Source organism: Pristiophorus japonicus, chromosome 14, assembly GCF_044704955.1.
Source record: "Pristiophorus japonicus isolate sPriJap1 chromosome 14, sPriJap1.hap1, whole genome shotgun sequence".
In the NCBI taxonomy this organism is placed as follows: Eukaryota; Metazoa; Chordata; class Chondrichthyes; family Pristiophoridae; genus Pristiophorus; species Pristiophorus japonicus.
In genome coordinates, this window is record NC_091990.1 from 71,662,038 (window position 1) to 71,687,099 (window position 25,062).

At 49.1% G+C, this 25,062-nt stretch overlaps 1 protein-coding gene across 2 annotated transcripts in view; it reads left to right on the forward strand.

Annotated features, from left to right (window-relative positions):
- The window catches only part of LOC139279948 (SITS-binding protein), a 153,714-nt gene extending 133,113 nt beyond the window's left edge, over positions 1-20,601 (forward strand). For both annotated transcript variants that reach the window (XM_070899294.1, XM_070899295.1), the window contains 3 exons: positions 6,927-7,048; positions 8,887-9,066; positions 16,790-20,601. In XM_070899294.1, coding sequence (XP_070755395.1) covers positions 6,927-7,048; positions 8,887-9,066; positions 16,790-16,996 — 509 coding nt within the window. In that variant the 3' untranslated portion in view covers positions 16,997-20,601. The remainder of the gene's footprint in view (positions 1-6,926; positions 7,049-8,886; positions 9,067-16,789) is intronic.
- The last annotated feature ends 4,461 nt before the right edge of the window (positions 20,602-25,062 follow it).

The following is a 25,062-nucleotide window of genomic DNA, read 5'->3' on the forward strand; positions in this document are numbered from 1 at the left end:
AAAATATATTCCAGTGAGGAGGAAAGAGTGTAAAAGAAAAGATAGCCATCCGTGGCTAACTAAAGAAATAAAGGACAGAATCCAATTAAACACAAGGGCATACAAAGTGGTCAAAACTGGGGGGAGGATAGAACGTTGGGAAGCTTTTAAAGGCCTGCAAAGAATGACTAAAAAATGATTAAGAAAGGGAAGATAGACGATGAAAGTAAACTAGCACGAAATATAAAAACATAGCAAGAGTTTCTATAGGTATATAAAAAGGAAAAGAGTGGCTAAAGTAAATGTTGGTCCCTTAGAGGACGAGACCGGGGAATTAGTAATGGAGAACATGGAGATGGCAGAAACTCTGAACAAATATTTTGTATCAGTCTTTACGGTAGAGGATAAGAACATAAGAACATAAGAATTAGGAACAGGAGTAGGCCATCTAGCCTCTCGAGCCTGCTCCGCAATTCAATAAGATCATGGCTGATCTGGTCGTGGACTCAGCTCCACTTACCCGCCCTCTCCCCGTAACCCTTAATTCCCTTATTGGTTAAAAATCTATCTATCTTTGACTTGAAAACATTCAATGAGCTAGCCTCAACTGCTTCCTTGGGCAGAGAATTCTACAGATTCACAACCCTCTGGGAGAAGAAATTCTTTCTCAACTCGGTTTTAAATGGGCTCCTCCGTATTTTGAGGCTGTGCCCCCTAGTTCTAGTCTCCCTTACCAGTGGAAACAACCTCTCTGCCTCTATCTTGTCTATCCCTTTCATGATTTTAAATGTTTCTATAAGATCACCCCTCATCCTTCTGAACTCCAACGAGTAAAGACCCATTCTACTCAATCTATCATCATAAGGTAACCCCCTCATTTCTGGAATCAGCCTAGTGAATCGTCTCTGTACACCTTCCAAAGCTAGTATATCCTTCCTTAAGTAAGGTGACCAAAACTGCATGCAGTACTCCAGGTGTGGCCTTACCAATACCTTATACAGTTGCAGCAAGACCTCCCTGCTTTTGTACTCCATCCCTCTCGCAATGAAGGCCAACATTCCATTCGCCTTCCTGATTACCTGCTGCACCTGCAAACTAACCTTTTGGGATTCATGCACAAGGACCCCCAGGTCCCTCTGCACCACAGTATGTTGTAATTTCTCCCCATTCAAATAATATTCCCTTTTACTGTTTTTTTCCCCAAGGTGGATGACCTCACACTTTCCGACATTGTATTCCATCTGCCAAATCTTAGCCCATTCGCTTAACCTATCCAAATCTCCTTGCAGTCTCTCTGAGTCCTCTACACAACCCGCTTTCCCACTAATCTTAGTGTCATCTGCAAATTTTGTTGCACTACACTCTGTCCCCTCTTCTAGGTCATCTATGTATATTGTAAACAGTTGTGGTCCCAGCACTGATCCCTGTGGCACACCACTAACCACTGATTTCCAACCGGAAAAGGACCCATTTATCCCGACTCTCTGCTTTCTGTTCACCAGCCAATTCTCTATCCATGCTAATACATTTCCTCTGACTCCGCATACCTTTATCTTATGCAGTAACCTTTTGTGTGGCACCTTATCGAATGCCTTTTGGAAATCTAAATACACCACATCCATCGGTGCACCTCTATGCACCATGCTCGTTATATCCTCAAAGTATTCCAGTAATTTAGTTAAACATGATTTCCCTTTCATGAATCCATGCTGCGTCTGCTTGATTGCACTATTCCTATCTAGATGTCCCGCTATTTCTTCCTTAATGATAGTTTCAAGCATTTTCCCCACTACAGATGTTAAACTAACCGGCCTATAGTTACCTGCCTTTTGCCTGCCCCCTTTTTTAAACAGAAGCGTTATATTAGCTGCTTTCCAATCCGCTGGTACCTCCCCAGAGTCCAGAGAATTTTGGTAGATTATAACGAATGCATCTGCTATAACTTCCGCCATCTCTTTTAATACCCTGGGATGCATTTCATCAGGACCAGGGGACTTGTCTACCTTCAGTCCCATTAGCCTGTCCAGCACTACCCCCCTAGTGATAGTGATTGTTTCAAGGTCCTCCCTTCCCACATTCCTGTGGCCTGCAAATTTTGGCATGGTTTTTGTGTCTTCCACTGTGAAGACGGAAGCAAAATAATTGTTTAAGGTCTCAGCCATTTCCACATTTCCCATTATTAAATCCCCCTTTTCATCTTCTAAGGGACCAACATTTACTTTAGACACTCTTTTCCGTTTTATATATCTGTAAAAGCTTTTACTATCTATTTTTATGTTTTGTGCAAGTTTACCTTCGTAATCTATCTCCCCTTTCTTTATTGCTTTTTTAGTCATTCTTTGCTGTTGCTTAAAATTTTCCCAGTCCTCTAGTTTCCCACTAACCTTGGCCACCTTATATGCATTGGTCTTTGATTTGATACTTTCCTTTATTTCCTTGGTTATCCACGGCTGGTTATCCCTTCTCTTGCCGCCCTTCTTTTTCACTGAAATATATTTTTGTTGCGCACTAAGAAAGAGCTCCTTAAAAGTCCTCCACTGTTCCTCAACTGTGCCACCGTTTAGTCCTTGTTTCCAGTCTACTTTAGCCAACTCTGCCCTCATCCCACTGTAGTCCCCTTTGTTTAAGCATAGTCCGCTCGTTTCTGACACAACTTCCTCATCCTCAATCTGTATTACAAATTCAACCATATTGTGATCACTCATTCCGAGAGGATCTTTTACTAGGAGATTGTTTATTTTTCCTGTCTCATTACACAAGACTAGATCTAAGATGGCTTGCTCCCTTGTAGGTTCTGTTACATACTGGTCTAAGAAACAATCCCGTATGCATTCTATGAATTCCTCCTCCAGGCTACCCCGTGCGATTTGATTTGACCAATCGATATGTAGGTTAAAATCCCCCATGACTACTGCCGTTCCTTTTTCACATGCCTCCATTATTCCCTTGATTATTGCCCGCCCCACCATGAAGTTATTATTTGGGGGCCTATAAACTACGCCGACCAGTGACTTTTTCCCCTTACTATCTCTAATCTCCACCCACAATGATTCAACATTTTGTTCATTAGAGCCAATATCATCCCTCACAACTGCCCTGATATCATCTTTTATTAACAGAGCTACCCCACCTCCTTTCCCTTCTTGCCTATCTTTCTGAATCGTTAGATACCCCTGTATGTTTAATTCCCAGTCTTGGCCACCCTGCAACCATGTTTCTGTAATGGCCACCAAATCATACCCATTTGTAATGATTTGTGCCGTCAACTCATTTACTTTATTTCGAATGCTGCATGTATTTAGGTAGAGTGTTTTCATCCTAGTTTTTAAACCATGATTTTTAATTTTGACCCCTCCTGCAGCCCTTTTATATTCAGTGGCCCTTTTTGTTTCTTGCCTTTGGTTTCTCTGCTCTCCACTTTTACTCATCATTTACTCATTTACTCATAAAGGATACCAACTATATTCCGACAGTGGATAGTCTAGGGGCTATAGGGGGGGAGGAACTTAACACAATCACTAAGGAGGTGGTACTCAGTAAGATAATGGGGCTACAGGCCGATAAATCCCCTGGACCTGATGGCATGCATCCTAGGGTCTTAAGAGAAATAGCGGCAGGGATAGTGGATGCATTGGTTGTAATTTACCCAAATTCCTTGGATTCTGGAGAGGTCCCAGCAGATTGGAAAACTGCAAATGTAACGGCCCTATTTAAAAAAAGGAAACTGACAAAAAAGCAGGGAACTATAGACCAGTTAGCCTAACATCTGTGGTTGAGAAAGTGTTGGAGTCCATTATTGTCATGTATTTAACTGTCATTGAATCCATGTATAAACTGACCTAAGTTGTACACTGTGAGAACATTGGCCACTAGGTGGTGAACTTGTGGGAGACACTCCTAACCTGGTCTTTCAGGTATAAAAGGGGAAGCTCCATCCACCTTCATCACTTCAGTGCTGAAATAAAAGTTACTGGTCACAGAGTGACCTTCTCTCAAGCATGGGCCTTGTGTGCATTTGTACTGTATAGTAAGGACATATCAATTATTAAAGTAGCAGAACATTTGGAAAAGCATAATTCGGTCAGGCAGAGTCAACATGGATTTATGAAGGGGAAGTCACGTTTGACAAATTTGCTAGAATTCTTTGTAACGAACAGAGTGGATAAAGGGGAACCAGTGGATGTGGTGTATTTGGACTTCCAGAAGGTATTTGACAAGGTGTCACATAAAAGGTTACTGCACAAGATAAAAGTTCACGGGGTTGGGGGGTAATATATTAGCATGGATAGAGGATTGGCTAACTAACAGAAAACAGAGAGTGGGGATAAATGGTTCATTCTCGAGTTGGCAATCAGTAACTAGTGGGGCACCGCAGGGATCAGTGCTGGGACCCCAACTATTTACAATCTATATTAACGACTTGGAGGAAGGGACTGAGTGTAACGTAGCCAAGTTTGCTGACGATACAAAGTTGGGAGGAAAAGCAATGTGTGAGGAGGACACAACAAATCTGCAAAAGGACATAGACAGGCTAAGTGAGTGGGTGAAAATTTGGCAGATGGAGTATAATGTTGGAAAGTGTGGGGTCATGCACTTTGGCAGAAAACAATCAAAGAGCAGGTTATTATTTAAATGGAGAAAAATTGCAAAGTGCTGCAGTACAGCAGGACCTGGGGGTACTTGTGCATGAAACACAAAAGAATAGTATGCAGGTACAGCAAGTGATCAGGAAAGCCAATGGTATCTTGGCCTTTATTGCAAAGGGAATGGAGTATAAAAGCAGGGATGTCTTGCTACAGTTGTACAGGGTATTGGTGAGGCCACACCTGGAATACTGCGTGCAGTTTTGGTTTCCATATTTACGAAAGGATATACTTGCTTTGGAGACAGTTCAGAGAAGGTTCATTCGGTTGATTCCGGGGATGAGGGGGTTGACTTATGAGGAAAGGTTGAGTAGGTTGGGCCTCTACTCATTGGAATTCAGAAGAATGAGAGGTGATCTTATCGAAATGTATAAGATTATGAGGGGGCTTGACAAGGTGGATACAGAGAGGATGTTTCCACTGATGGGAGAGACTAGAACTAGAGGGCATAGTCTTAGAATAAGGGGCTGCCCATTTAAAACTGAGATGAGGAGGAATTTCTTCTCAGAGGGTTTAAATCTGTGGAATTCACTGCCTCAGAGAGCTGTGGAAGCTGGGACATTGAATACATTTAAGATAGAAATAGACAGTTTCTTAACCGATAAGGGTATAAGGTGATATGGGGAGCGGGCGGGGAAGTGGACCTGAGTCCATGATCGGAATAGCCATGATCTTATTAAATGGCAGAGCAGACTCGAAGGTCCGTATGGCCGACTCCTGCTCCTATTTCTTATGTTCTTGTATTAATGCTCCCATTGAAGCCCATCCTGCTGGTACATTAACTTATCCAAGGAACTTATTGTCTCTTTAAGATTGAGACCAACTACTCAAATGTTTCTGATGCTTCCTCACCGTCTAAATCCCTCCATCCCAGACCTTCCCCCAGACTCCCTGCCATTGCATCCAGGAGTGGTCACTGAGACAGAGGGTGGTAACACGGGATTACCTCTGTCTCGGTGACCACTCCTGGTAATCCCGTGTTACCACGTTCTGTCTCGGTGACCACTCCTGGTAATCCCGTGTTACCACCCTCTGTCTACTTCTCTCCAGTTTCGTCACCTGTAAATTGGAGAAGCTCAGGATTAGTTTTGGATACACCAGAGTTCAATCACAGACCCCAGCAGGTGCACCCAGGTCTGACACAGATCCCCCCCCCCCCAAGTCTGACACAGCCCCTCCCCAGGTCTGACAGACCCTCTCCCCAGGTCTGACAGACCCTCTCCCTAGGTCTGACACAGCCCCTCTCCCCAGGTCTGACAGACCCTCTCCCCAGGTCTGATACAGCCTCTCCCCAGGTCTGACAGACCCCCCCCTCCCCCCAGGTCTGACACAGCCCCTCTCCCCAGGTCTGACACAGCCCATCTCCCCAGGTCTGACAGCCCCCTCTCCCCAGGTCTGATACAGCCTCTCCCCAGGTCTGACAGACCCCCCCCAGGTCTGACACAGCCCCTCGCCCCAGGTCTGACAGACCCGCCCCCCCCTCCCCCCAGGTCTGACACAGCCCCTCCCCAAGTCTGACAGACCCTCTCCCCAGGTCCGGCAGACCCTCTCTCCAGGTCCGACACAGCCCCTCTCCCCAGGTCCGACACAGATCCACTCCTCAGGTCCGACACAGACCCTCTCTCCAGGTCCGACACAGACCCTCTCCCCAGGTCCGACACAGACCCACTTTCCAGGTCCGACACAGACCCTCTCCCCAGGTCCGACACAGACCCACTCCCCAGGTCCGACACAGACCCACTTCCCAGGTCCGACACAGACCCTCTCCCCAGGTCCGACACAGATCCACTCCCCAGGTCCGACACAGCCCCTCTCCCCAGGTCCGACACAGATCCACTCCCCAGGTCCGACACAGACCCTCTCCCCAGGTCTGACGTAGACCCTCTCCCCAGGTCTGACAGCCCCTCTCCCCAGGTCTGACGTAGACCCTCTCCCCAGGTGTCTGGTGGAACCATTACCTAGGAACTGTTCGGAGAGGCGGTATGAATAAACGGGTTTCAGTAGTTATTGGTGGCTGGGAAAAGGTTGAGTAATAGCTGTACCCAGGTGCCAAGGGGATTGGGAGGACACAGCTCCACATTTGCTGTAGTCTATGCCAGTGCAGAGGTGGGCCTTCACTGGGCCTGTACCCAGACTGCTTGGGGTCCAGACCTGAAATACAGATCTGCCATGGGAGGCATGGCGACACTGCAAGTGAGAATCCCTCACTTTTTGTTATTGGTTTAGTAATGGGCGCAAGCTGCTTCTGTGTTCCAAGGCAAAACTGTTCGACTGACCTTTGCTCTGCGGCCTTTGACCTTTCAGGAGGCTCACTGACGAAGGGGTTCCTGGAAGACGAGGAGCTCTTTATCCGTTGGTTGCAGATTGTGACCTTCCTACCAGTGATGTCGTTCAGCACTCCACCGTGGGCCTTTGGGGAGGACTGGGTACGTGAGGGTGCTCGGGTCAACACTGACGGCCTGCACAGTGATTTCCAGCCAGTAGCTCACTCCCGGGTATCTGTTATTTTATATATAAACCCCCGAACCCCTCGATTAGATTCCAGCATGTAACTCACACCTGGATATCTGTTATTCTATATATAAACCCCTCGATTAGATTCCAGCCTGTAACTCACTCCTGGATATCTGTTATTCTATATATAAACCCCCCGAACCCCTCGATTAGATTCCAGCCTGTAACTCACTCCTGGATATCTGTTATTCGATATATAAACCCCGAACCCCTCGATTAGATACCAGTCTGTAACTCCTGGATATCTGTTATTCTATATATAAACCCCCCGAACCCCTCGATTAGATTCCAGTATGTAACTCACTCCCAGGTATCTGTTATTCTATATATAAACCCCCCGAACCCCTCGATTAGATTCCAGCATGTAACTCACATCTGGATATCTGTTATTCTATATATAAACCCCGAACCTCTCGATTAGATTCCAGCATGTAACTCACATCTGGATATCTGTTATTCTATATATAAACCCCCCGAACCCCTCGATTAGATTCAAGCCTGTAACTCACTCCTGGATATGTGTGTTCTGTATGTAACCTATCCCTGAGAGATAGAAGGCTCTGTTGCTCTTTATATATTGGAGTGCTGTGTGCCGGGTGATGTTGGAGCGCGGTGTGATATTGGGGCGCGGTGCAGAGTGTGGGCGTGGTGTGGGGGCGTTTCGCGGTGTGGGGGCGCGGCATGGCGCGGTGTGGGGGCACAGTGCGGTGTGGGGGCACAGTGCGGTGTGGGGGCACAGTGTGGTGCGATGTGAGGGCGCGGTGTGGGGGCGCGGTGCGATGTGGGGGCACAGTGCGGTGTGGGGGCACAGTGCGGTGCGATGTGGGGGCGCGGTGTGGGGGCGCGGTGCGATGTGGGGGCACAGTGCGGTGTGGGGGCACAGTGCGGTGTGGGGGCACAGTGCGGTGCGATGTGGGGGCACGGTGCGGTGTGGGGGCACAGTGCGATGTGGGGGCACAGTGTGGTGCGATGTGAGGGCGCGGTGTGGGGGCGCGGTGCGATGTGGGGGCGCGGTGTGGGGGCACAGTGCGGTGTGGGGGCACAGTGCGGTGTGGGGGCACAGTGTGGTGCGATGTGAGGGCGCGGTGTGGGGGCGCGGTGCGGTGTGGGGGTACAGTGCGGTGTGGGGGCACAGTGCGGTGTGGGGGCACAGTGCGGTGCGATGTGGGGGCACGGTGCGGTGTGGGGGCACAGTGCGATGTGGGGGCACAGTGTGGTGCGATGTGGGGGCGCGGTGTGGGGGCGCGGTGCGATGTGGGGGCACAGTGCGGTGTGGGGGCACAGTGCGGTGCGATGTGGGGGCGCGGTGCGGTGTGGGGGCACAGTGCGGTGTGGGGGCACAGTGCGGTGTGGGGGCACAGTGTGGTGCGATGTGGGGGCGCGGTGCGATGTGGGGGCACAGTGCGGTGTGGGGGCACAGTGCGGTGTGGGGGCACAGTGCGGTGCGGCGAGGGGGCGCGGTGCGATGTGGGGGCACAGTGCGGTGTGGGGGCACAGTGCGGTGCGGTGTGGGGGCGCGGTGCGATGTGGGGGCGCAGTGTGGGGGCACAGTGCGGTGTGGGGGCGCGGTGCGGAGGCGCGCACAGCGCGGTGTGGGGGCGCAGCACAGTGTAGGGGCACGGCACGGTGCGGTGTGGGGGCATGATGCGGTGTGGGGGCATGGCGCAGTGTGGGGTGTTGTGTGATGTGGGAGTGTGTGTGCCGAGTGCTGTGTGCTGGGATCTGTAACCGATGGCTCTCTCTGTTTCAGATTGTGAATGTGACCCGGTGGTACATACACCGACACCAGGCTTTTGTGGTGCCGCTCATGGTGAAATATGCTGAGGAGTGGGCGTCCCTCGGGCACCCCGTGTTTCGGCCGCTATGGTGGGTCAGCCCAAGTGACCCTAGTACATTTACTATCGATGACGAGTTCCTGATTGGTGACGAGGTACGAGTAGGTTGTCCCAGAAGAACGCCTGTGTCGCAGCTGCAAGCTGACAGCTCCTGCCCGACAGTTGGTGGCTTTGATCATTTGCCTCTTAGGCTTTGGACCTGTCTTCATACTTGTCCTGCCTTCTCCAGAGAAACTCAGGGATATAAAATCATTACACGCTGTAGGTATAAATTCACCTTGCCTGTCAGCGAATCGGCAACCCTTTTCACAATCCGTCCAATTTTCGTTTTAATTACTTCAAGCACATAGATATCATGAAAGGTGCATTCCATGGGAGTAATGGGACAAAAAATGCCAACCAACCATGGAAATGGGATGATTGGGGGGCTGTTTAAAGAGGTGAGTTTAAGGAACGTCTTAAAGGAGGAGAGAGAGGTGGAGGGGTTTAAGTGCGGAATTCCAGAGCTTGGGGCCGTCACAGCTGAAGGCATGTCCGCCAATGGTGGAGCAAAGAGAATGAAGGATGTGCAAGAGGCCTCAATTGGAGGAGTGTAAGGCTGGAGGAGCTCATAGAGATAGGGAGGGGTGAGGTCATGGAGGGATTTGAAAACAAGGATGAGAATTTTAAAATCGGGGCATTGTTTAACCGGGAGCCAATGCAGGTCAGCGAGCACAGGGGTGATGGGTGAGCGGGACTTGGTGCAAGTTAGGACACAGGCAGCGGGTGGAAGATGGAAGGCTGACCAGGAGAGAATTGGATGAGGATTTCAGCAGCAGATGATTTGAGGCAGGGGTGGAGATGGGTGATTTAACAGAGATTGAAGTAGGCGGTCTTTATGGCGGAGAGCATATGGAGTTGGAAGCTCACCTCAGGGTCAATATGTTGCCGAGGTTGTGTACAGCCTAGGTCTGCCTCAAACAGTGGCCGGGAAGAAGGATGGAATCGGTGGCAAGGGAACTGAGTTTGTGGCGGGGGCCGAAGACAATGTTTAACTGGAGAAACTTGGATGTCGGGCAAACAGTCTGACAACACAGAGTTGAGAGGTGGGGGAAAGATAGAGCTGGGAACCTATGCATGGTAACAGAGGGAAGTAGAATGGGGGCAGAAGCAAAAGATAGAAAGAAGAAAAGTAAAAGTGGAGGGCAGAGAAACCCAAGGCAAAAACCAAAAAGGGCCACATTACAGCAAAATTCTAAAGGGGCAAAGTGTGTTAAAAAGACAAGCCTGAAGGCTCTGTGCCTCAATGCAAGGAGTATTCGTAATAAGATGGACGAATTAACTGCACAGGCAGCAATTAATGAATTTGATATAATTGACATCATGGAGACATGGCTCCAGGGTGACCAAGGCTGGGAACTCAACCTCTAGGGGTATTCAACATTCAGGAAGGATAGACAGAAAGGAAAAGGAGGTGGGGGAGCATTACTAGTTAAAGAGGAAATTAACGCAATAGTAAGGAAGGACATTAGCTTGGATGATGTGGAATATGTATGGATGGAGCTGCAGAATACCAAAGGGCAGAAAACGCTAGTGGGAGTTGTGTACAGACCACCAAACAGTAGTAGTGAAGTTGGGGACAACATCAAACGAGAAATTAGGGATGCATGCAATAAAGGTACAGCAGTTATCATGGGCGACTTTAATCTACATATAGATTGGGCTAACCAAACTGGTAGCAATGCGGTGGAGGAGGATTTCCTGGAGTGTATTAGAGATGGTTTTCTAGACCAATATGTCGAGGAACCAACTAGAGGGCTGGCATCCTAGACTGGGTGTTGTGTAATGAGAGAGGACTAATTAGCAATCTTGTTGTGCGAGGCCCCTTGGGGAAGAGTGACCATAATGTGGTAGAATTCTTTATTAAGATGGAGAGTGACACAGTTAATTCAGAGACTAGGGCCCTGAACTTAAGGAAAGGTAACTTCGATGGTATGAGACGTGATTTGGCTAGAATAGATGCAAATGATACTTAAAGAATAGTGGATAGGCAATGGCAAACATTAAAAGATCACATGGATAAACTTCAACAATTGTACATCCCTCTCTGGAGTAAAAGTAAAACGGGGAAGGTGGCTCAACCGTGGCTAACAAGGGAAATTAAGGATAGTGTTGGATCCAAGGAAGAGGCAAATAAGTTGACCAGAAAAAGCAGCAAACCTGAGGACTAGGAGAAATTTAGAATTCAGCAGAGGAGGACAAAGGGTTTCATTAAGATGGGGAAGATAGAGTATGAGAGGAAGCTTGCTGGGAACATAAAAACTGACTGCAAAAGCTTCTATAGATATGTGAAGAGAAAAAGATTAGTGAAGACAAACGTAGGTCCCTTGCAGTCGGATTCAGATGAATTTATAATGGGGAACAAAGAAATGGCAGACAAGTTGAACAAATACTTTGGTTCTGTCTTCACGAAGGAAGACACAAATAACCTTCCGGAAATACTAGGGGACCAAGGGTCTAGTGAGAAGGAGGAACTGAAGGATATCCTTATTAGGTGGGAAATTGTGTTAGGGAAATTGATGGGATTGAAGGCCGATAAATTCCCAGGGCCTGATAGTCTGCATCCCAGACTACTTAAGGAAGTGGCCCGAGAAATAGTGAATGCATTGGTGATCATTTTCCATCAGTCTATCAACTCTGGATCAGTTCCTATGGACTGGAGGGTAGCTAATGTAACGCCACTTTTTAAAAAAGGAGGGAAAGAGAAAACGGGTAATTATAGACCGGTTAGCCTGACATCAGTAGTGGGGAAAATGTTGGAATCAATTATTAAAGATGAAATAGCAGTGCATTTGGAAAGCAGTGACAGGATTGGTCCAAGTCAGCATGGATTTAAGAAAGAGAAATCATGCTTGACAAATCTTCTAGAATTTTTTGAGGCTGTAACTAGTAGAGTGGATGTGGTGTATTTGGACTTTCAAAAGGCTTTTAACAAGGTCCCACACAAGAGATTGGTGTGCAAAATTAAAGCACATGGTATTGGAGGTAATGCACTGACGTGGATAGAGAACTGGTTGGCAGACAGGAAGCAGAGAGTCAGGATAAACGGGTCATTTTCAGAATGGCAGGCAGTGATTAGTGGGGTGCCGCAGGGCTCAGTGCTGGGACCCCAGCTATTTACAATATACATTAATGATTTAGATGAAGGAATTGAGTGTAATATCTCCAAGTTTGCGGATGACACTAAGCTGGGTGGCGGTGTGAGCTGTGAGGAGGATGCTAAGAAGCTGCAGGGTGGCTTGGACTGGTTAGGTGAGTGGGCAAATGCATGGCAGATGCAGTATAATGTGGATAAATGTGAGGTTATCCACTTTGGTGGCAAAAACACGAAGGCAAAATATTATTTGAATGGCTGCAGATTCGGAAAAGGGGAGGTGCAACGAGATCTGAGTGTCATGGTACATCAGTCATTGAAAGTTGGCATGCAGGTACAGCAGGCGGTGAAGAAGGCAAATGGTCTATTGGCTTTCATAGCTAGGGGATTTGAGTATAGGAGCAGGGAGGTCTTACTGCAGTTGTACAGGGCCTTAGTGAGGCCTCAACTGGAATATTGTGTTCAGTTTTGGTCTCCTATTCTGAGGAAGGACGTTCTTACTATTGAGGGAGTGCAACGAAGGTTCACCAGACTAATTCCCGGGATGGCAGGACTGACATATGAGGAGAGACTGGATCGTCTGGGCCTGTATTCACTGGAGCTTAGAAGGATGAAAGGGGATCTCATAGAAACATATAAAATTCTGACGGGACTGGACAGGTTAGATGCTGGAAGAATGTTCCCGATGTTGGGGAAGTCCAGAACCAGGGGACACAGTCGAAGAATAAGGGCTCCACTTCCCTGCCCGCTCCCCATAACCCTTTATTCCCTTATCGCTCAAAACTCTGTCTATCTCCGCCTTAAATATATTCAATGTCCCAGCTTGCACAGCTCTCTGGGGCAGAGAATTCCACAGATTTACAATCCTCTGAGCGAAGAAAGTCTTCCTCATCTCAGTTTTAAATGGGGGGCCTCTTATACTGAGACTATGTCCCCTAGTTTTAGTTTCCCCTATGAGTGGAAATATCCTCTCTGTATCCACCTTGTTGAGCCCCTTATATGTTTCAATAAGATCGCCTCTCATACTTCTGAACTCCAATGTGTATACGCCCAACCTACTCAACCTATAAGTCAACCCCCTTGAATGCCTTCTGGAAATCCAAATACACCACATCCACTGATTCCCCCTTATCCACCCTACTCGTTACATCCTCAAAGAACTCCAGCAAATTTGTCAAACATGATTTCCCTTTCATAAATCCATGCTGTCTCTGTTTGATTGAATCATGCTTTTCCAAATGTCCTTCCTTAATAATGGACTCCAGCATTTTCCCAATGACAGATGTTAGGCTAACTGGTCTATAGTTTCCTGCTTTCTGTCTGCCTCCTTTTTTAAATAGGGGCGTTACATTTGCGGTTTTCCAATCCGCTGGGACCTCCCCAGAATCCAGGGAATTTTGGTAGATTACAACCGATGCATCCGCTATCTCTGCAGCCACTTCTTTTAAGACCCTAGGATGTAAGCCATCAGGTCCAGGGGACTTGTCCGCCTTTAGTCCCATTATTTCACCAAGTACTACTTCATTTGTGATAGTGATTGTTCCTCCCTCATAGCCCCTTGATTATCCATTATTGGGATGGCTTCTACCGTGAAGACCGATACAAAATATTTGTTCATAGTCTCTGCCATTTCCCTGTTCCCCATTATTAATTCCCCAGTCTCATCCTCCAAGGGACCAATATTTACTTTAGCCACTCTTTTCCTTTTTATGTACCTGTAGAAACTCTTACTATCTGTTTTTATATTTCGTGCTAGTTTACTTTCATAATCTATCTTCCCTCTCTTTAGCAATTTTTTAAGTCATTCTTTACTGGCTTTTAAAAGTTTCCCAATCCTCTGGCCACATTGTATGCCCTTGTTTTCAATTTGATACCATCCAATATTTCCTTAGTTAACCACGGATGGTTATCCCTTCTCTTACAGTCTTTCCTTCTCATTGGGATATATTTTTGTTGCGATTTATGAAATATCTCCTTAAATGTCTGCCACTGCTCATCAACCATCCCATACTTTAATCTATTTTCTCAGTCCACTTTAGCCAACTCTGCCCTCATACCTTTGTAGTCTCCTTTATTAAGCTTAGGACACTGGTTTGAGATCCAACTTTCTCACCCTTCAACTTAATGTGAAATTCAACCATGTTATAGTCACTCATTCCCAGAGGATTCTTTACTACGAGATCATTTATTAATCCTGTCTCATTACACAGATAGCCTGCTCCCTGGTTGGTTCCGCAATGTACTGTTCAAGGAAACTATCCAGGATACACTCTATGAACTCTTCCTCAAGGCTACCCTGGCCAGTTTGCTTTGTCCAATCAATATGAAGGTTAAAATCGCCCATGATTATCGCCGTTCCTTTATTACAAGCCTCCATTATTTCTTGATTTATACTCCGTCCAACAGTGTAGCTACTGTCAGGGGGCTAGGCTGCCACACTGCTCCTTTTGCTCACCTGCTCCGATGGCGGAAGGAGCAGTGTGGCGGCGTACCACTCCAGGGAACAGCATGTGCTGGAGCAGGAGAGCAACAGCAGTGAAAAGGGAGGTCACCAAGGTCCAGGTCGGTGATGGGAGTGTGGGCAGATACAGCAGGAATGGTGAGATCGGGGCGAAGGAGCGGCGAGAGACTGTAGAGGGATGTGATCGTGGTCCAGAAGAGGCGAGGGCCCAGGGGCAGCACGGGCCAGCCCACACTGTGATATGTGTGCGCACTAGGTCCGTGCAGCAGAGCAGGTCTCCAGTCGTCCTGGTTAATCCTTGCTACTGGACCCAGACCTAGCTCTGTCAATCCCGTGTGGTGGCTGGTGTGCAACGGCCACCACACGTTAAAAAATTCCACGCACAGGCATTTTCCACCCTTCAAGATTTAGTTTGGACCTGGAATTTTCGGTCCATCATTGAAACACCTGTGAACTTTTTGACGTGGATGCAAGTCATCCTCGATTCAAGGGATTGCCTAGGATGATGATGTTAGGGGACCTATAGACAACGCCCACCAGCGACTTTTTCCCCTTATTATTCCTTATCTCCACCCAAACTGATTTAACATCTTGATCTTCTGAGCCAATATCGGTTCTCACTAATACACTGATCTCATCCTTTAACAGTGTTACCCCACCTCCTTTTCCTTTCTGCCTGTCCTTCTGAATTGTCAAATACCCCTGAATATTTAGTTCCCAGTCCTGGTCACCTTGCAACCACATCTCTGTAATGGCTATCAGATCATACTCATTTATATCTATTTGTGCCGTCAACTCATTCAGATAAAGAGCTTTTAAATTTGCTTTTTCACTATTTGTTCCTGCTTTGACCCCACTTTCTGATTCACCTTTATGTTTATACATTCTGTCCCTTCCTGGCACGCTCTGGTCGACTCTGTGCCATCTAGCCAGGTGCATAACTATAGACTAAAATTACATTTAAAGACTATCCTGCAGGGGTTTCATGGCGGAACCTGTGCCTGTGCTCACCCGATATCCACTCGTGACTACTTTCCTGCTGGGGTCAATGGTTATGGATCAAGGGTCGCCCCAGGCTGGCACCTCTGCTCCCCAGCCCAGGGACCCTGAGGGTAATTGTTATTGCCCCAGTGTTGCCCAGAATGTATTGGGTTAACTCAGCACAGTGCTGAGATTGAAGCTGGGCCTTTACTGGGATTGAAGCTGGGCCTATACTGGGATTGAAGCTGGGCCTATACTGAGATTGAAGCTGGGCCTATACTGGGATTGAAGCTGGGCCTATGCTGGGATTGAAGCTGGTCCTATACTGGGATTGAAGCTGGGCCTATACTGGGATTGAAGCTGGGCCTATGCTGGGATTGAAGCTGGGCCTGTGCTGGGATTGAAGCTGGGCCTGTGCTGGGATTGAAGCTGGGCCTATACTGGGATTGAAGCTGGGCTTATACTGGGATTGAAGCTGGGCCTGTGCTGGGATTGAAGCTGGGCCTGTGCTGGGATTGAAGCTGGGCCTGTGCTGGGATTGAAGCTGGGCCTGTGCTGGGATTGAAGCTGGGCCTGTGCTGGGATTGAAGCTGGGCCTGTGCTGGGATTGAAGCTGGGCCTGTGCTGGGATTGAAGCTGGGCCTGTGCTGGGATTGAAGCTGGGCCTAAACTGGGATTGAAGCTGGGCCTGTACTGGGATTGAAGCTGGGCTTATACTGGGATTGAAGCTGGGCTTATACTGGGATTGAAGCTGGGCCTATACTGGGATTGAAGCTGGGCCTATACTGGGATTGAAGCTGGGCCTATTCTGGGATTGAAGCTGGGCCTATACTGGGATTGAAGCTGGGCCTAAACTGGGATTGAAGCTGGGCCTATTCTGGGATTGAAGCTGGGCCTATGCTGGGATTGAAGCTGGGCCTATAATGGGATTGAAGCTGGGCCTGTACTGGGATTGAAGCTGGGCCTGTACTGGGATTGAAGCTGGGCCTATACTGGGATTGAAGCTGGGCCTATACTGGGATTGAAGCTGGGCCTGTGCTGGGCCTATGCTGGTCTCACTGGGATGTCACATTATCTACTCAGCTGTTGCCTCAGGACCGCTGGGCTTGGCCTTTATCCAGATTAAAGATCCCCACATGGACCCAGTCATGATTCTGAGGCGGTTTGCCCACTGTGTGGAGAAGCAAGCAATTGCTGCCTAGTCCAGTGCCTATTCTGTAACACGTCTGTCTTCCATATGCAGGTCCTGGTGGCACCGGTGATGGAGCCGGGCAGCATCTACAGGGACATCTACCTGCCAGGGAACAGCTACCAGTGGAAGGATGTGAACTCGGGGCAGGAGTTTGATGGCGGGACCCTGCTGCAGGATTACCCGGTGGCCCTGACCGATGTGGCAGTTTTCGTCAGACAGAATTCCCGCGATCCACCGACGTTTGTAGAGAATCAGTGAGCGGCACCCTAGGCCCAAGAGACCAAAACAGTTCACCATTTCTGGACAATCAGCAGGGCTTTTGTTACTGGCCACAGCTTGGCTGCCGGCACTGTAACGATTGTCCGCAGGCGCCATTCACCGGCAGTGATGAGGAAAGGCCCCAGCCCACGATCGCCAACTCTCCATGAGGAACTCCGCAAACACCGCCTATTCCACCAACCACTGCAACTTATGCAGCTCACCTGAAGGAAGCTTCGGGCCCAGACTTTCCACAACTACCCCTCAATGCTGCCAGTAAAGATAAATTATCTCCTGAATACAGCCAAATAAAGTATTCTTCAGGCAATGGAGTGGAGACAGCCCAAATCCAGGCCCAGACAAACGCTCAGATCTGGGCCTAGGCCCAGTCCCAGGCAACAGCCCAGGCTCGGGCTCAGGCCCACATCCCACACCCAGACACAAGCTCAGATCCAGGCCAAGGCCCAGGCTGGGTCTCAGCCTCAGGACTAGGCCCAGACTCAGACTCAGATTCAGATTCAGACTCCCGCCATCACTCTGTCTTAATTATTCCCGCCAGTCTTTTATATATCAAAGCTTTGTGGATTATTTTAGCTCATTAATCTGAAAGTTGTTGGGAAAGGGACTACTTTCCACTTCAGTTACCCAGTGTCACCATCAAACACTCCCAGGGCAGCTACAGCACGGGACAGAGGCAGAGTCAAGCTCCCTCTGCACTGTAACACATGTGTTTTGTGTGAGAAGAAATAAGGACCAAAATTGCCCTCTCAGAAAGGGGGCGCTAAAAGGTTTTTGCAGGGCAGGGTGGCCAGAGCTCCCCCCCCTCCCCCCGCAATTGCCCCCGGGGCTCTGCCGACAGAAAGTGGTTTGCACCGCGACCCGCGATTAGCAAACCAGCGCAATGCTCGCACGGCCACGCGCGCTGACCACTTATCGTCCCGCGCTGACCACTTATCGTCCCGCGCTGACCACTTATCGTCCCGCGCTGACCCCTTATCGTCCCGCGCTGACCACTTATCGTCCCGCACTGACCACTTATCGTCCCGCACTGACCCCTTATCGTCCCGCGCTGACCACTTATCGTCCCGCGCTGACCACTTATCGTCCCGTGCTGACCACTTATCGTCCCGCGCTGACCACTTATCGTCCCGCGCTGACCACTTATCGTCCCGCGCTGACCACTTATCGTCCCGCGCTGACCACTTATCGTCCCGCGCTGACCACTTATCGTCCCGCACTGACCCCTTTGCGCCCCTCAGGAGAAATTGCCCCACGGGACGCGAGGTCGGCGTGATGCGAAAAGTTGTGGTGGCTGGGGCGTCCCGGCCGCATTTAAAGGGAGGATGGGATCGTGGCGGCCGCCATCTTTTGTTCTGTCCGCCAACATTTCAGTCGCCCCGACAGTGGTGGCCACTGGTGTGGATGGGCCGCCAACATACAGTCCTCTTGGGTGCCAGGCCGCTGGTGGCCCAGTGGGCACCACTAAAGAGGCTGCAGAGTTCGCAGTGGCCCTCCCTATTAAAAGAAGGGGAGGGACATTGTGACGCGTCAGCGCGGCGCTGATGTGCTGTGTGCGGTGTGCAGTGCGCAAGTGCAGCCTTCGACTGCCTGAGGAAAAGAGTGTTCGAAGACCAGCCCCTCAAATCTACCACCAAGCTCATGGTCTACAGGGTTGCAGTAATACCCGCCTTCCTGTATGGCTCAGAGACATGGACCATGTACAGCAGGCACCTCAAGTCGCTGGAGAAATACCACCAACGATGTCTCTGCAAGATCCTGCAAATCCCCTGGAGGACAGACGCACCAACATCAGCGTCCTCGACCAGGCTAACATCCCCAGCATTGAAGCACTGACCACGCTTGATCAGCTCCGCTGGGCAGGCCACATAGTTCACATGCCCGACACGAGACTCCCAAAACAAGCGCTCTACTTGGAACTCCTTCATGGCAAATGAGCCAAAAATGGGCAGCGGAAACATTACAAGGACACCTTCAAAGCCTCCCTGATAAAGTGCAACATCCCCACTGACACCTGAAAGTCCCTGGCCAAAGATCGCCCTACGTGGAGGAAGTGCATCCGGGAGGGCGCTGAGCTTCTCGAGTCTCGTCGCCAAAAGCGTGCAGAAATCAAGCGCAGGCAGCGGAAGGAGCGTGCGGCAAACCAATCCCACCCTCCCTTACCCTCAACGTCTATCTGCCCCACCTGTGACAGAGTCTGTGGTTCTTGTATTGGACCGTCCAGCCACCTAAGGACTCATTCTAAGAGTGGAAGCAAGTCTTCCTGAATTCCGAGGGACTGCCTATGATGATGATGATGTGTGATGTGCTGTGTGTTGTGTGATGTGTTGAGCATTGCGCAAACACTTCATTAGCGCAACAAAAATGTATTTCCCGATTCCCGCACACCGGCACAAATAAAATCACATAAATCGAATGGTCTGCCCCGAACCCAGCGTGGGGCAATTTCGGCCCCATAATATTTATAATGAATATTCGGCCCTCAATGAGCTTAGAAACACTATCTGCCCCTGTCACACTATGTCGAGCCCCAGGGAACCATTGTACTGATAGAGCTGGGGTGGGTGAGTGGTCTGGACACTGTGCTCGATAGAGATTGAGGTGAGAGAGTAACTCGGCTTCCGCTGGCTGGTGCTGTGGTCTTTGCTGCCCCAGTTTGTGATCTGGTGTGAACCCTGGCTCCGCTGTTGCCTCCTGTCACCCTGACACCCAGTGTGTGTGCTGCCTGTGCACAGTACTCCAGCCCTGCAATCTGTGGCTGTACTCTGGGGAGCAGTCACTACCCACAGTCTGAGAGCTGGCACTCCGTGATTTCCCCATGATGTAAGGACAAGGGCAGCAGGCACATGGGAATACTACCACCTCCAAGCTCCCCTCAAAGTCACGCACCATCCTGCCTTGGAAGTATATCACCGTTCCTTCATCGTCGCTGGGTTAGAATCCTGGGACTCCCTCACTAACAGCACTGTGGGAGCACCTTCACCACACGGACTGCAGCACCACCTTCTCAAGGGCAATTAGGGATGGGCAATAAATGCTGGCTTTGCCAGCGACACCCTCAACCTGAGAATGATTTGAACAGACAGAAAGCTGGGCTGGCACTGAGGATGGTGCAGAGGTATTTTATTAAACCAAAGGGGCTGTATGGAAATGAAACTGTTCATTGGGTCGGGACAATGAGGGAGGATTTGCTGCCGCCATTCCTCACTGTTTCTCCGGGGTTTTAGATGGTGACGATGAATCCCCCCCCTAGTGAAGTTCTACCCCCGTGCCTTTGCTCATGTTGTGCCTGCTTCCCGGACAACACTCAGCATACCATTTAACAAACCATTCTGACGTTACTAATAACTAGCTTGAAAAAGTGTCTTTTTCATCTTTGATCTGATTAGTGTCAATTAACAAACTCTCCCCTGCTCTGTGCCGTGAAATGATTGCAGGTAGTGACGGGAGCTTCAAAATCTGAGAAGCTGTCTGGGCAGCATCCAACACACACTGGACTGGTCTGATTCTACAACTTGCAGCGCTTTTCCCAGATTGCATAGGAACGTTTGTACTTTTGCAACAATAAATTTGATTAGACAGTGAGATTTATTGACAACTGTGCCATTATTTTGGATTGGTTATATTTCCCTGCTATGGGGTATTGCTTGTACACAGCATGTATCCTATATTTATTACTGCAATCAGAAAAACAGGATTGCAGTAAGTTTATAGTTTTCATATTTCCATCTCTGCCTCAGCTCATCTGCTGCTAAAACCCTGATCCATGCCTTTGTTACCTCAAGACTTGACTATTCCAACACACTTCTGGCCGGCCGCCCATGTTCTAACCTCCATAAACTTGAGGTTATCCAAAACTCGCTGACCTACACTGGCTCCCGGTTAAGCAACGCATCGATTTTACATTATTGTGTCAGCTATGGCACACTCGCCTTTGAATCAGAAGGTTTTGGGTTCAAGTCCCACTCTTGTGACATGAGCACGAAAAATCTAGACACTCCAGTGCAGTGCGGAGGGAACGCTGCACTGTCGGAGGTGCCATCTTTCGGATGAGACATTAAACTGACGCCTGCTCTCTCAGGTGGACGTAAAAGATCCCATGGCACTATTTCGAAGAAGTGCAGGGGAGTTATCCCCAGTGTCCCGGGCCAATATTTATCCCTCAATCAACAGAACAAAAAAAACAGATTATCTGGGTCATTATCACATTGCTGTTTGTGGGAGCTTGCTGTGTGCAAATTGGCTGCCGCATTACAACAGTGACTGCACTCCAAAAGTACTTCATTGGCTGTAAAGTGCTTTGAGACATCCGGTGGTTGTGAGGAGAATGGAAACGAGAGCAAGGGGAGAACCCGGGAGCACAAATACCTTCTAGTCACTGTCATTATCACAACCACTGCCCAACAAATTCACTTGCCTTTATATTTGGCCCAGTTATAATGTGGATTCTGAGCGCCCAGGATTTACATTCCTAGTTCCCTTATCCTGACAGAAAACTCGCAAAAACAATGTTTTTCGTTCTGGATCTACCATCAAAGATGAGAATGCAAGTCTTTTTTACTTTTAAAATTCTCATTCTTCTCATCGAAAGATCCCATACACTTTATTAACTACTTTGTTAACCTGTCCTGCCACCTTCAAATATTTGTGCACAAACATCCCAGGTCTTGAATCCATTTTAAAATCCTACCGTTTGGCTTGCATTGCCTCTACTCACTCCTCCTGTCGAACTGTATTACCTCACCTATCTGCCATGTTTCCGTACATTCCACCAGCCTGTCAATGTCCTCCTGAAGTCTATTATATCTTCCTCATTGCTTACTACAACTTTCGTGTCATCTGCAAATTTCAAAACTGTGCCCTGTACCCCCAAGTCCATGTCATTAATGTATATGAAAAACATCAGTGGTCCTAGTACTGAACCTTGGGGAACACCATGTACACCTCCTTCCAGTCCGAAAAAATAGCCATTCACAACTCTCTTTTCTATTCCTAACCCATAGCCAAGATCGTATCCATGCTGCTACTGTCCCTTTTATCCCATGGAACTGAATCCCTTCGCAATGGCTCCCAATGTACAGAATACAAATAGCCCCCAGCCCCTATACATTCTCTCCCAATGTACAGAAGACCAATAGATCCCAGCCCGTCCCAATCGCTCCCAGTCTGCAGACTCCCAATAGACCCCAGCCCCTTCCCAATCGCTCCCAGTCTGCAGACTCCCAATAGACCCCAGCCCCTTCCCATTCTCTCCCAGTGTATAGAATCTAAATAGACCCCACCCCTTCCCATTCGCTCCCAGTCTGCAGACTCCCAATAGACCCCAGCCCCTTCCCATTCTCTCCCAGTGTATAGAATCCCAATAGATCCCAGCCCCTTCCCATTCACTCCCAGTCTGCAGACTCCCAATAGACCCCAGCCCCTTCCCATTCGCTCCGTGTATAGAATCCCAATAGACCCCAGGCCCTTCCCAATCGCTCCCAGTCTACAGAATCCCAATAGACCCCAGCCCCTTCCCATTCGCTCCCAGTGTATAGAATCCCAATAGACCCCAGCCCTTCCCAATTGCTCCCAGTCTGCAGAATCCCAATAGACCCCAGCACATCCCAATTGCTCCCAGTCTGCAGAATCCCAATAGACCCCAGCCCCTTCCCAATCGCTCCCAGTCTGCAGACTCCCAATAGACCCCAGCCCCTTCCCATTCTCTCCCAGTGTATAGAATCCCAATATACCCCAGCCCCTTCCCATTCGCTCCCAGTCTGCAGACTCCCAATAGACCCCAGCCCCTTCCCATTCTCTCCCAGTGTATAGAATCCCAATAGATACCAGCCCCTTCCTAATCGCTCCCAGTCTGCAGACTCCCAATAGACCCCAGCCCATTCCCATTCTCTCCCAGTGTATAGAATCCAATAGATCCCAGCCCCTTCCCATTCGCTCCCAGTCTGCAGACTCCCAATAGACCCCAACCCCTTCCCATTCGCTCCCAGTCTGCAGACTCCCAATAGACCCCAGCCCCTTCCCATTCGCTCCGTGTATAGAATCCCAATAGACCCCAGGCCCTTCCCAATCGCTCCCAGTCTACAGAATCCCAATAGACCCCAGCCCCTTCCCATTCGCTCCCAGTGTATAGAATCCCAATAGACCCCAGCCCTTCCCAATTGCTCCCAGTCTGCAGAATCCCAATAGACCCCAGCACATCCCAATTGCTCCCAGTCTGCAGAATCCCAATAGACCCCAGCCCCTTCCCAATCGCTCCCAGTCTGCAGACTCCCAATAGACCCCAGCCCCTTCCCATTCTCTCCTAGTGTATAGAATCCCAATATACTCCAGCCCCTTCCCATTCGCTCCCAGTCTGCAGACTCCCAATAGACCCCAGCCCCTTCCCATTCTCTCCCAGTGTATAGAATCCCAATAGATACCAGCCCCTTCCTAATCGCTCCCAGTCTGCAGAATCCCAATAGACCCCAACCCCTTCCCATTCGCTCCCAGTCTACAGACTCCCAATAGACCCCAGCCCCTTCCCATTCGCTCCGTGTATAGAATCCCAATAGACCCCAGGCCCTTCCCAAATGCTCCCAGTCTACAGAATCCCAATAGACCCCAGCCCCTTCCCATTCGCTCCCAGTGTATAGAATCCCAATAGACCCCAGCCCTTCCCAATTGCTCCCAGTCTGCAGAATCCCAATAGACCCCAGCACTTCCCAATTGCTCCCAGTCTGCAGAATCCCAATAGACCCCAGCCCCTTCCCAATCGCTCCGAGTCTGCAGACTCCCAATAGACCCCAGCCCCTTCCCATTCTCTCCCAGTGTATAGAATCCCAATAGACCCCAGCCCCTTCCCATTCGCTCCCAGTCTGCAGACTCCCAATAGACCCCAGCCCCTTCCCATTCGCTCCCAGTGTATAGAATCCCAATAGACTCCAGCCCTTCCCAATTGCTCCCAGTCTGCAGAATCCCAATAGACCCCAGCCCTTCCCAATTGCTCCCAGTCTGCAGAATCCCAATAGACCCCAGCCCCTTCCCATTTGCTCCCAGTCTGCAGACTCCCAAGAGACCCCGGCCCCTTCACATTCGCTTCCAGTCTGCAGACTCCCAATAGACCCTAGCCCCTTCCCATTCGCTCCCAGTGTATACAATCCCAATAGACCCCAGCCCCTTCCTAATCGCTCCCAGTCTACAGAATCCCAATAGACCCCAGCCCCTTCCCATTTGCTCCCAGTGTATAGAATCCCAATAGACCCCAGCCCTTCCCAATTGCTCCCAGTCTGCAGAATCCCAATAGACCCCAGCCCCTTCCCATTTGCTCCCAGTCTGCAGACTCCCAATAGACCCCGGCCCCTTCACATTCGCTTCCAGTCTGCAGACTCCCAATAGAACCTAGCCCCTTCCCATTCGCTCCCAGTGTATACAATCCCAATAGACCCCAGCCCCTTCCTAATCGCTCCCAGTGTATAGAATCCCAATGGACCCCAACCCCTTCCCAATTTCTCCCAGTGTAAAGAATTCCAAAAGACCTCAGTCCCCAGCCATTCTCTCCCAAATTATTTAGATCTGAATATAGGGAATATGATTAAGAAGTTTGCAGCCAACACTAAAATTGGCTGTGTGGTTGATAATGAAGAGGAAAGTCATGGGCTGCAGGAGGATATCAATCTACTGGTCAGGTGGGCAGAGCAGTGGCAAATGGAATTTAATTCAGAGAAGTGTGAGGTAATGCACTTTGGGAGGGCTAATAAGGAAAGGGAATACACATTAAGCGGTAGGCCACTTAATAGTGTAGATGAACAAAGGGACCTCGGAGTGCTTGTCCACAGAACTCTTTTTGGGAGGAAACTAAAACATTAAATCATTAAATCGTGTCCCCCCGCCCCGATCTGGGGGACACAAACATTTTCAAGGCCCTTTTTTTTTTCTTGGTTTTCTTTGTGTTTTTGATTTTTTTTATTTACTTTTTTTTGGGCACTAAAATCATATTTTTTTTTCTCCAAGTGCCCCCTATAAAAGGGGAGGGGGACACTAAAAACACCAGCAATTAAAACAAATTAAAC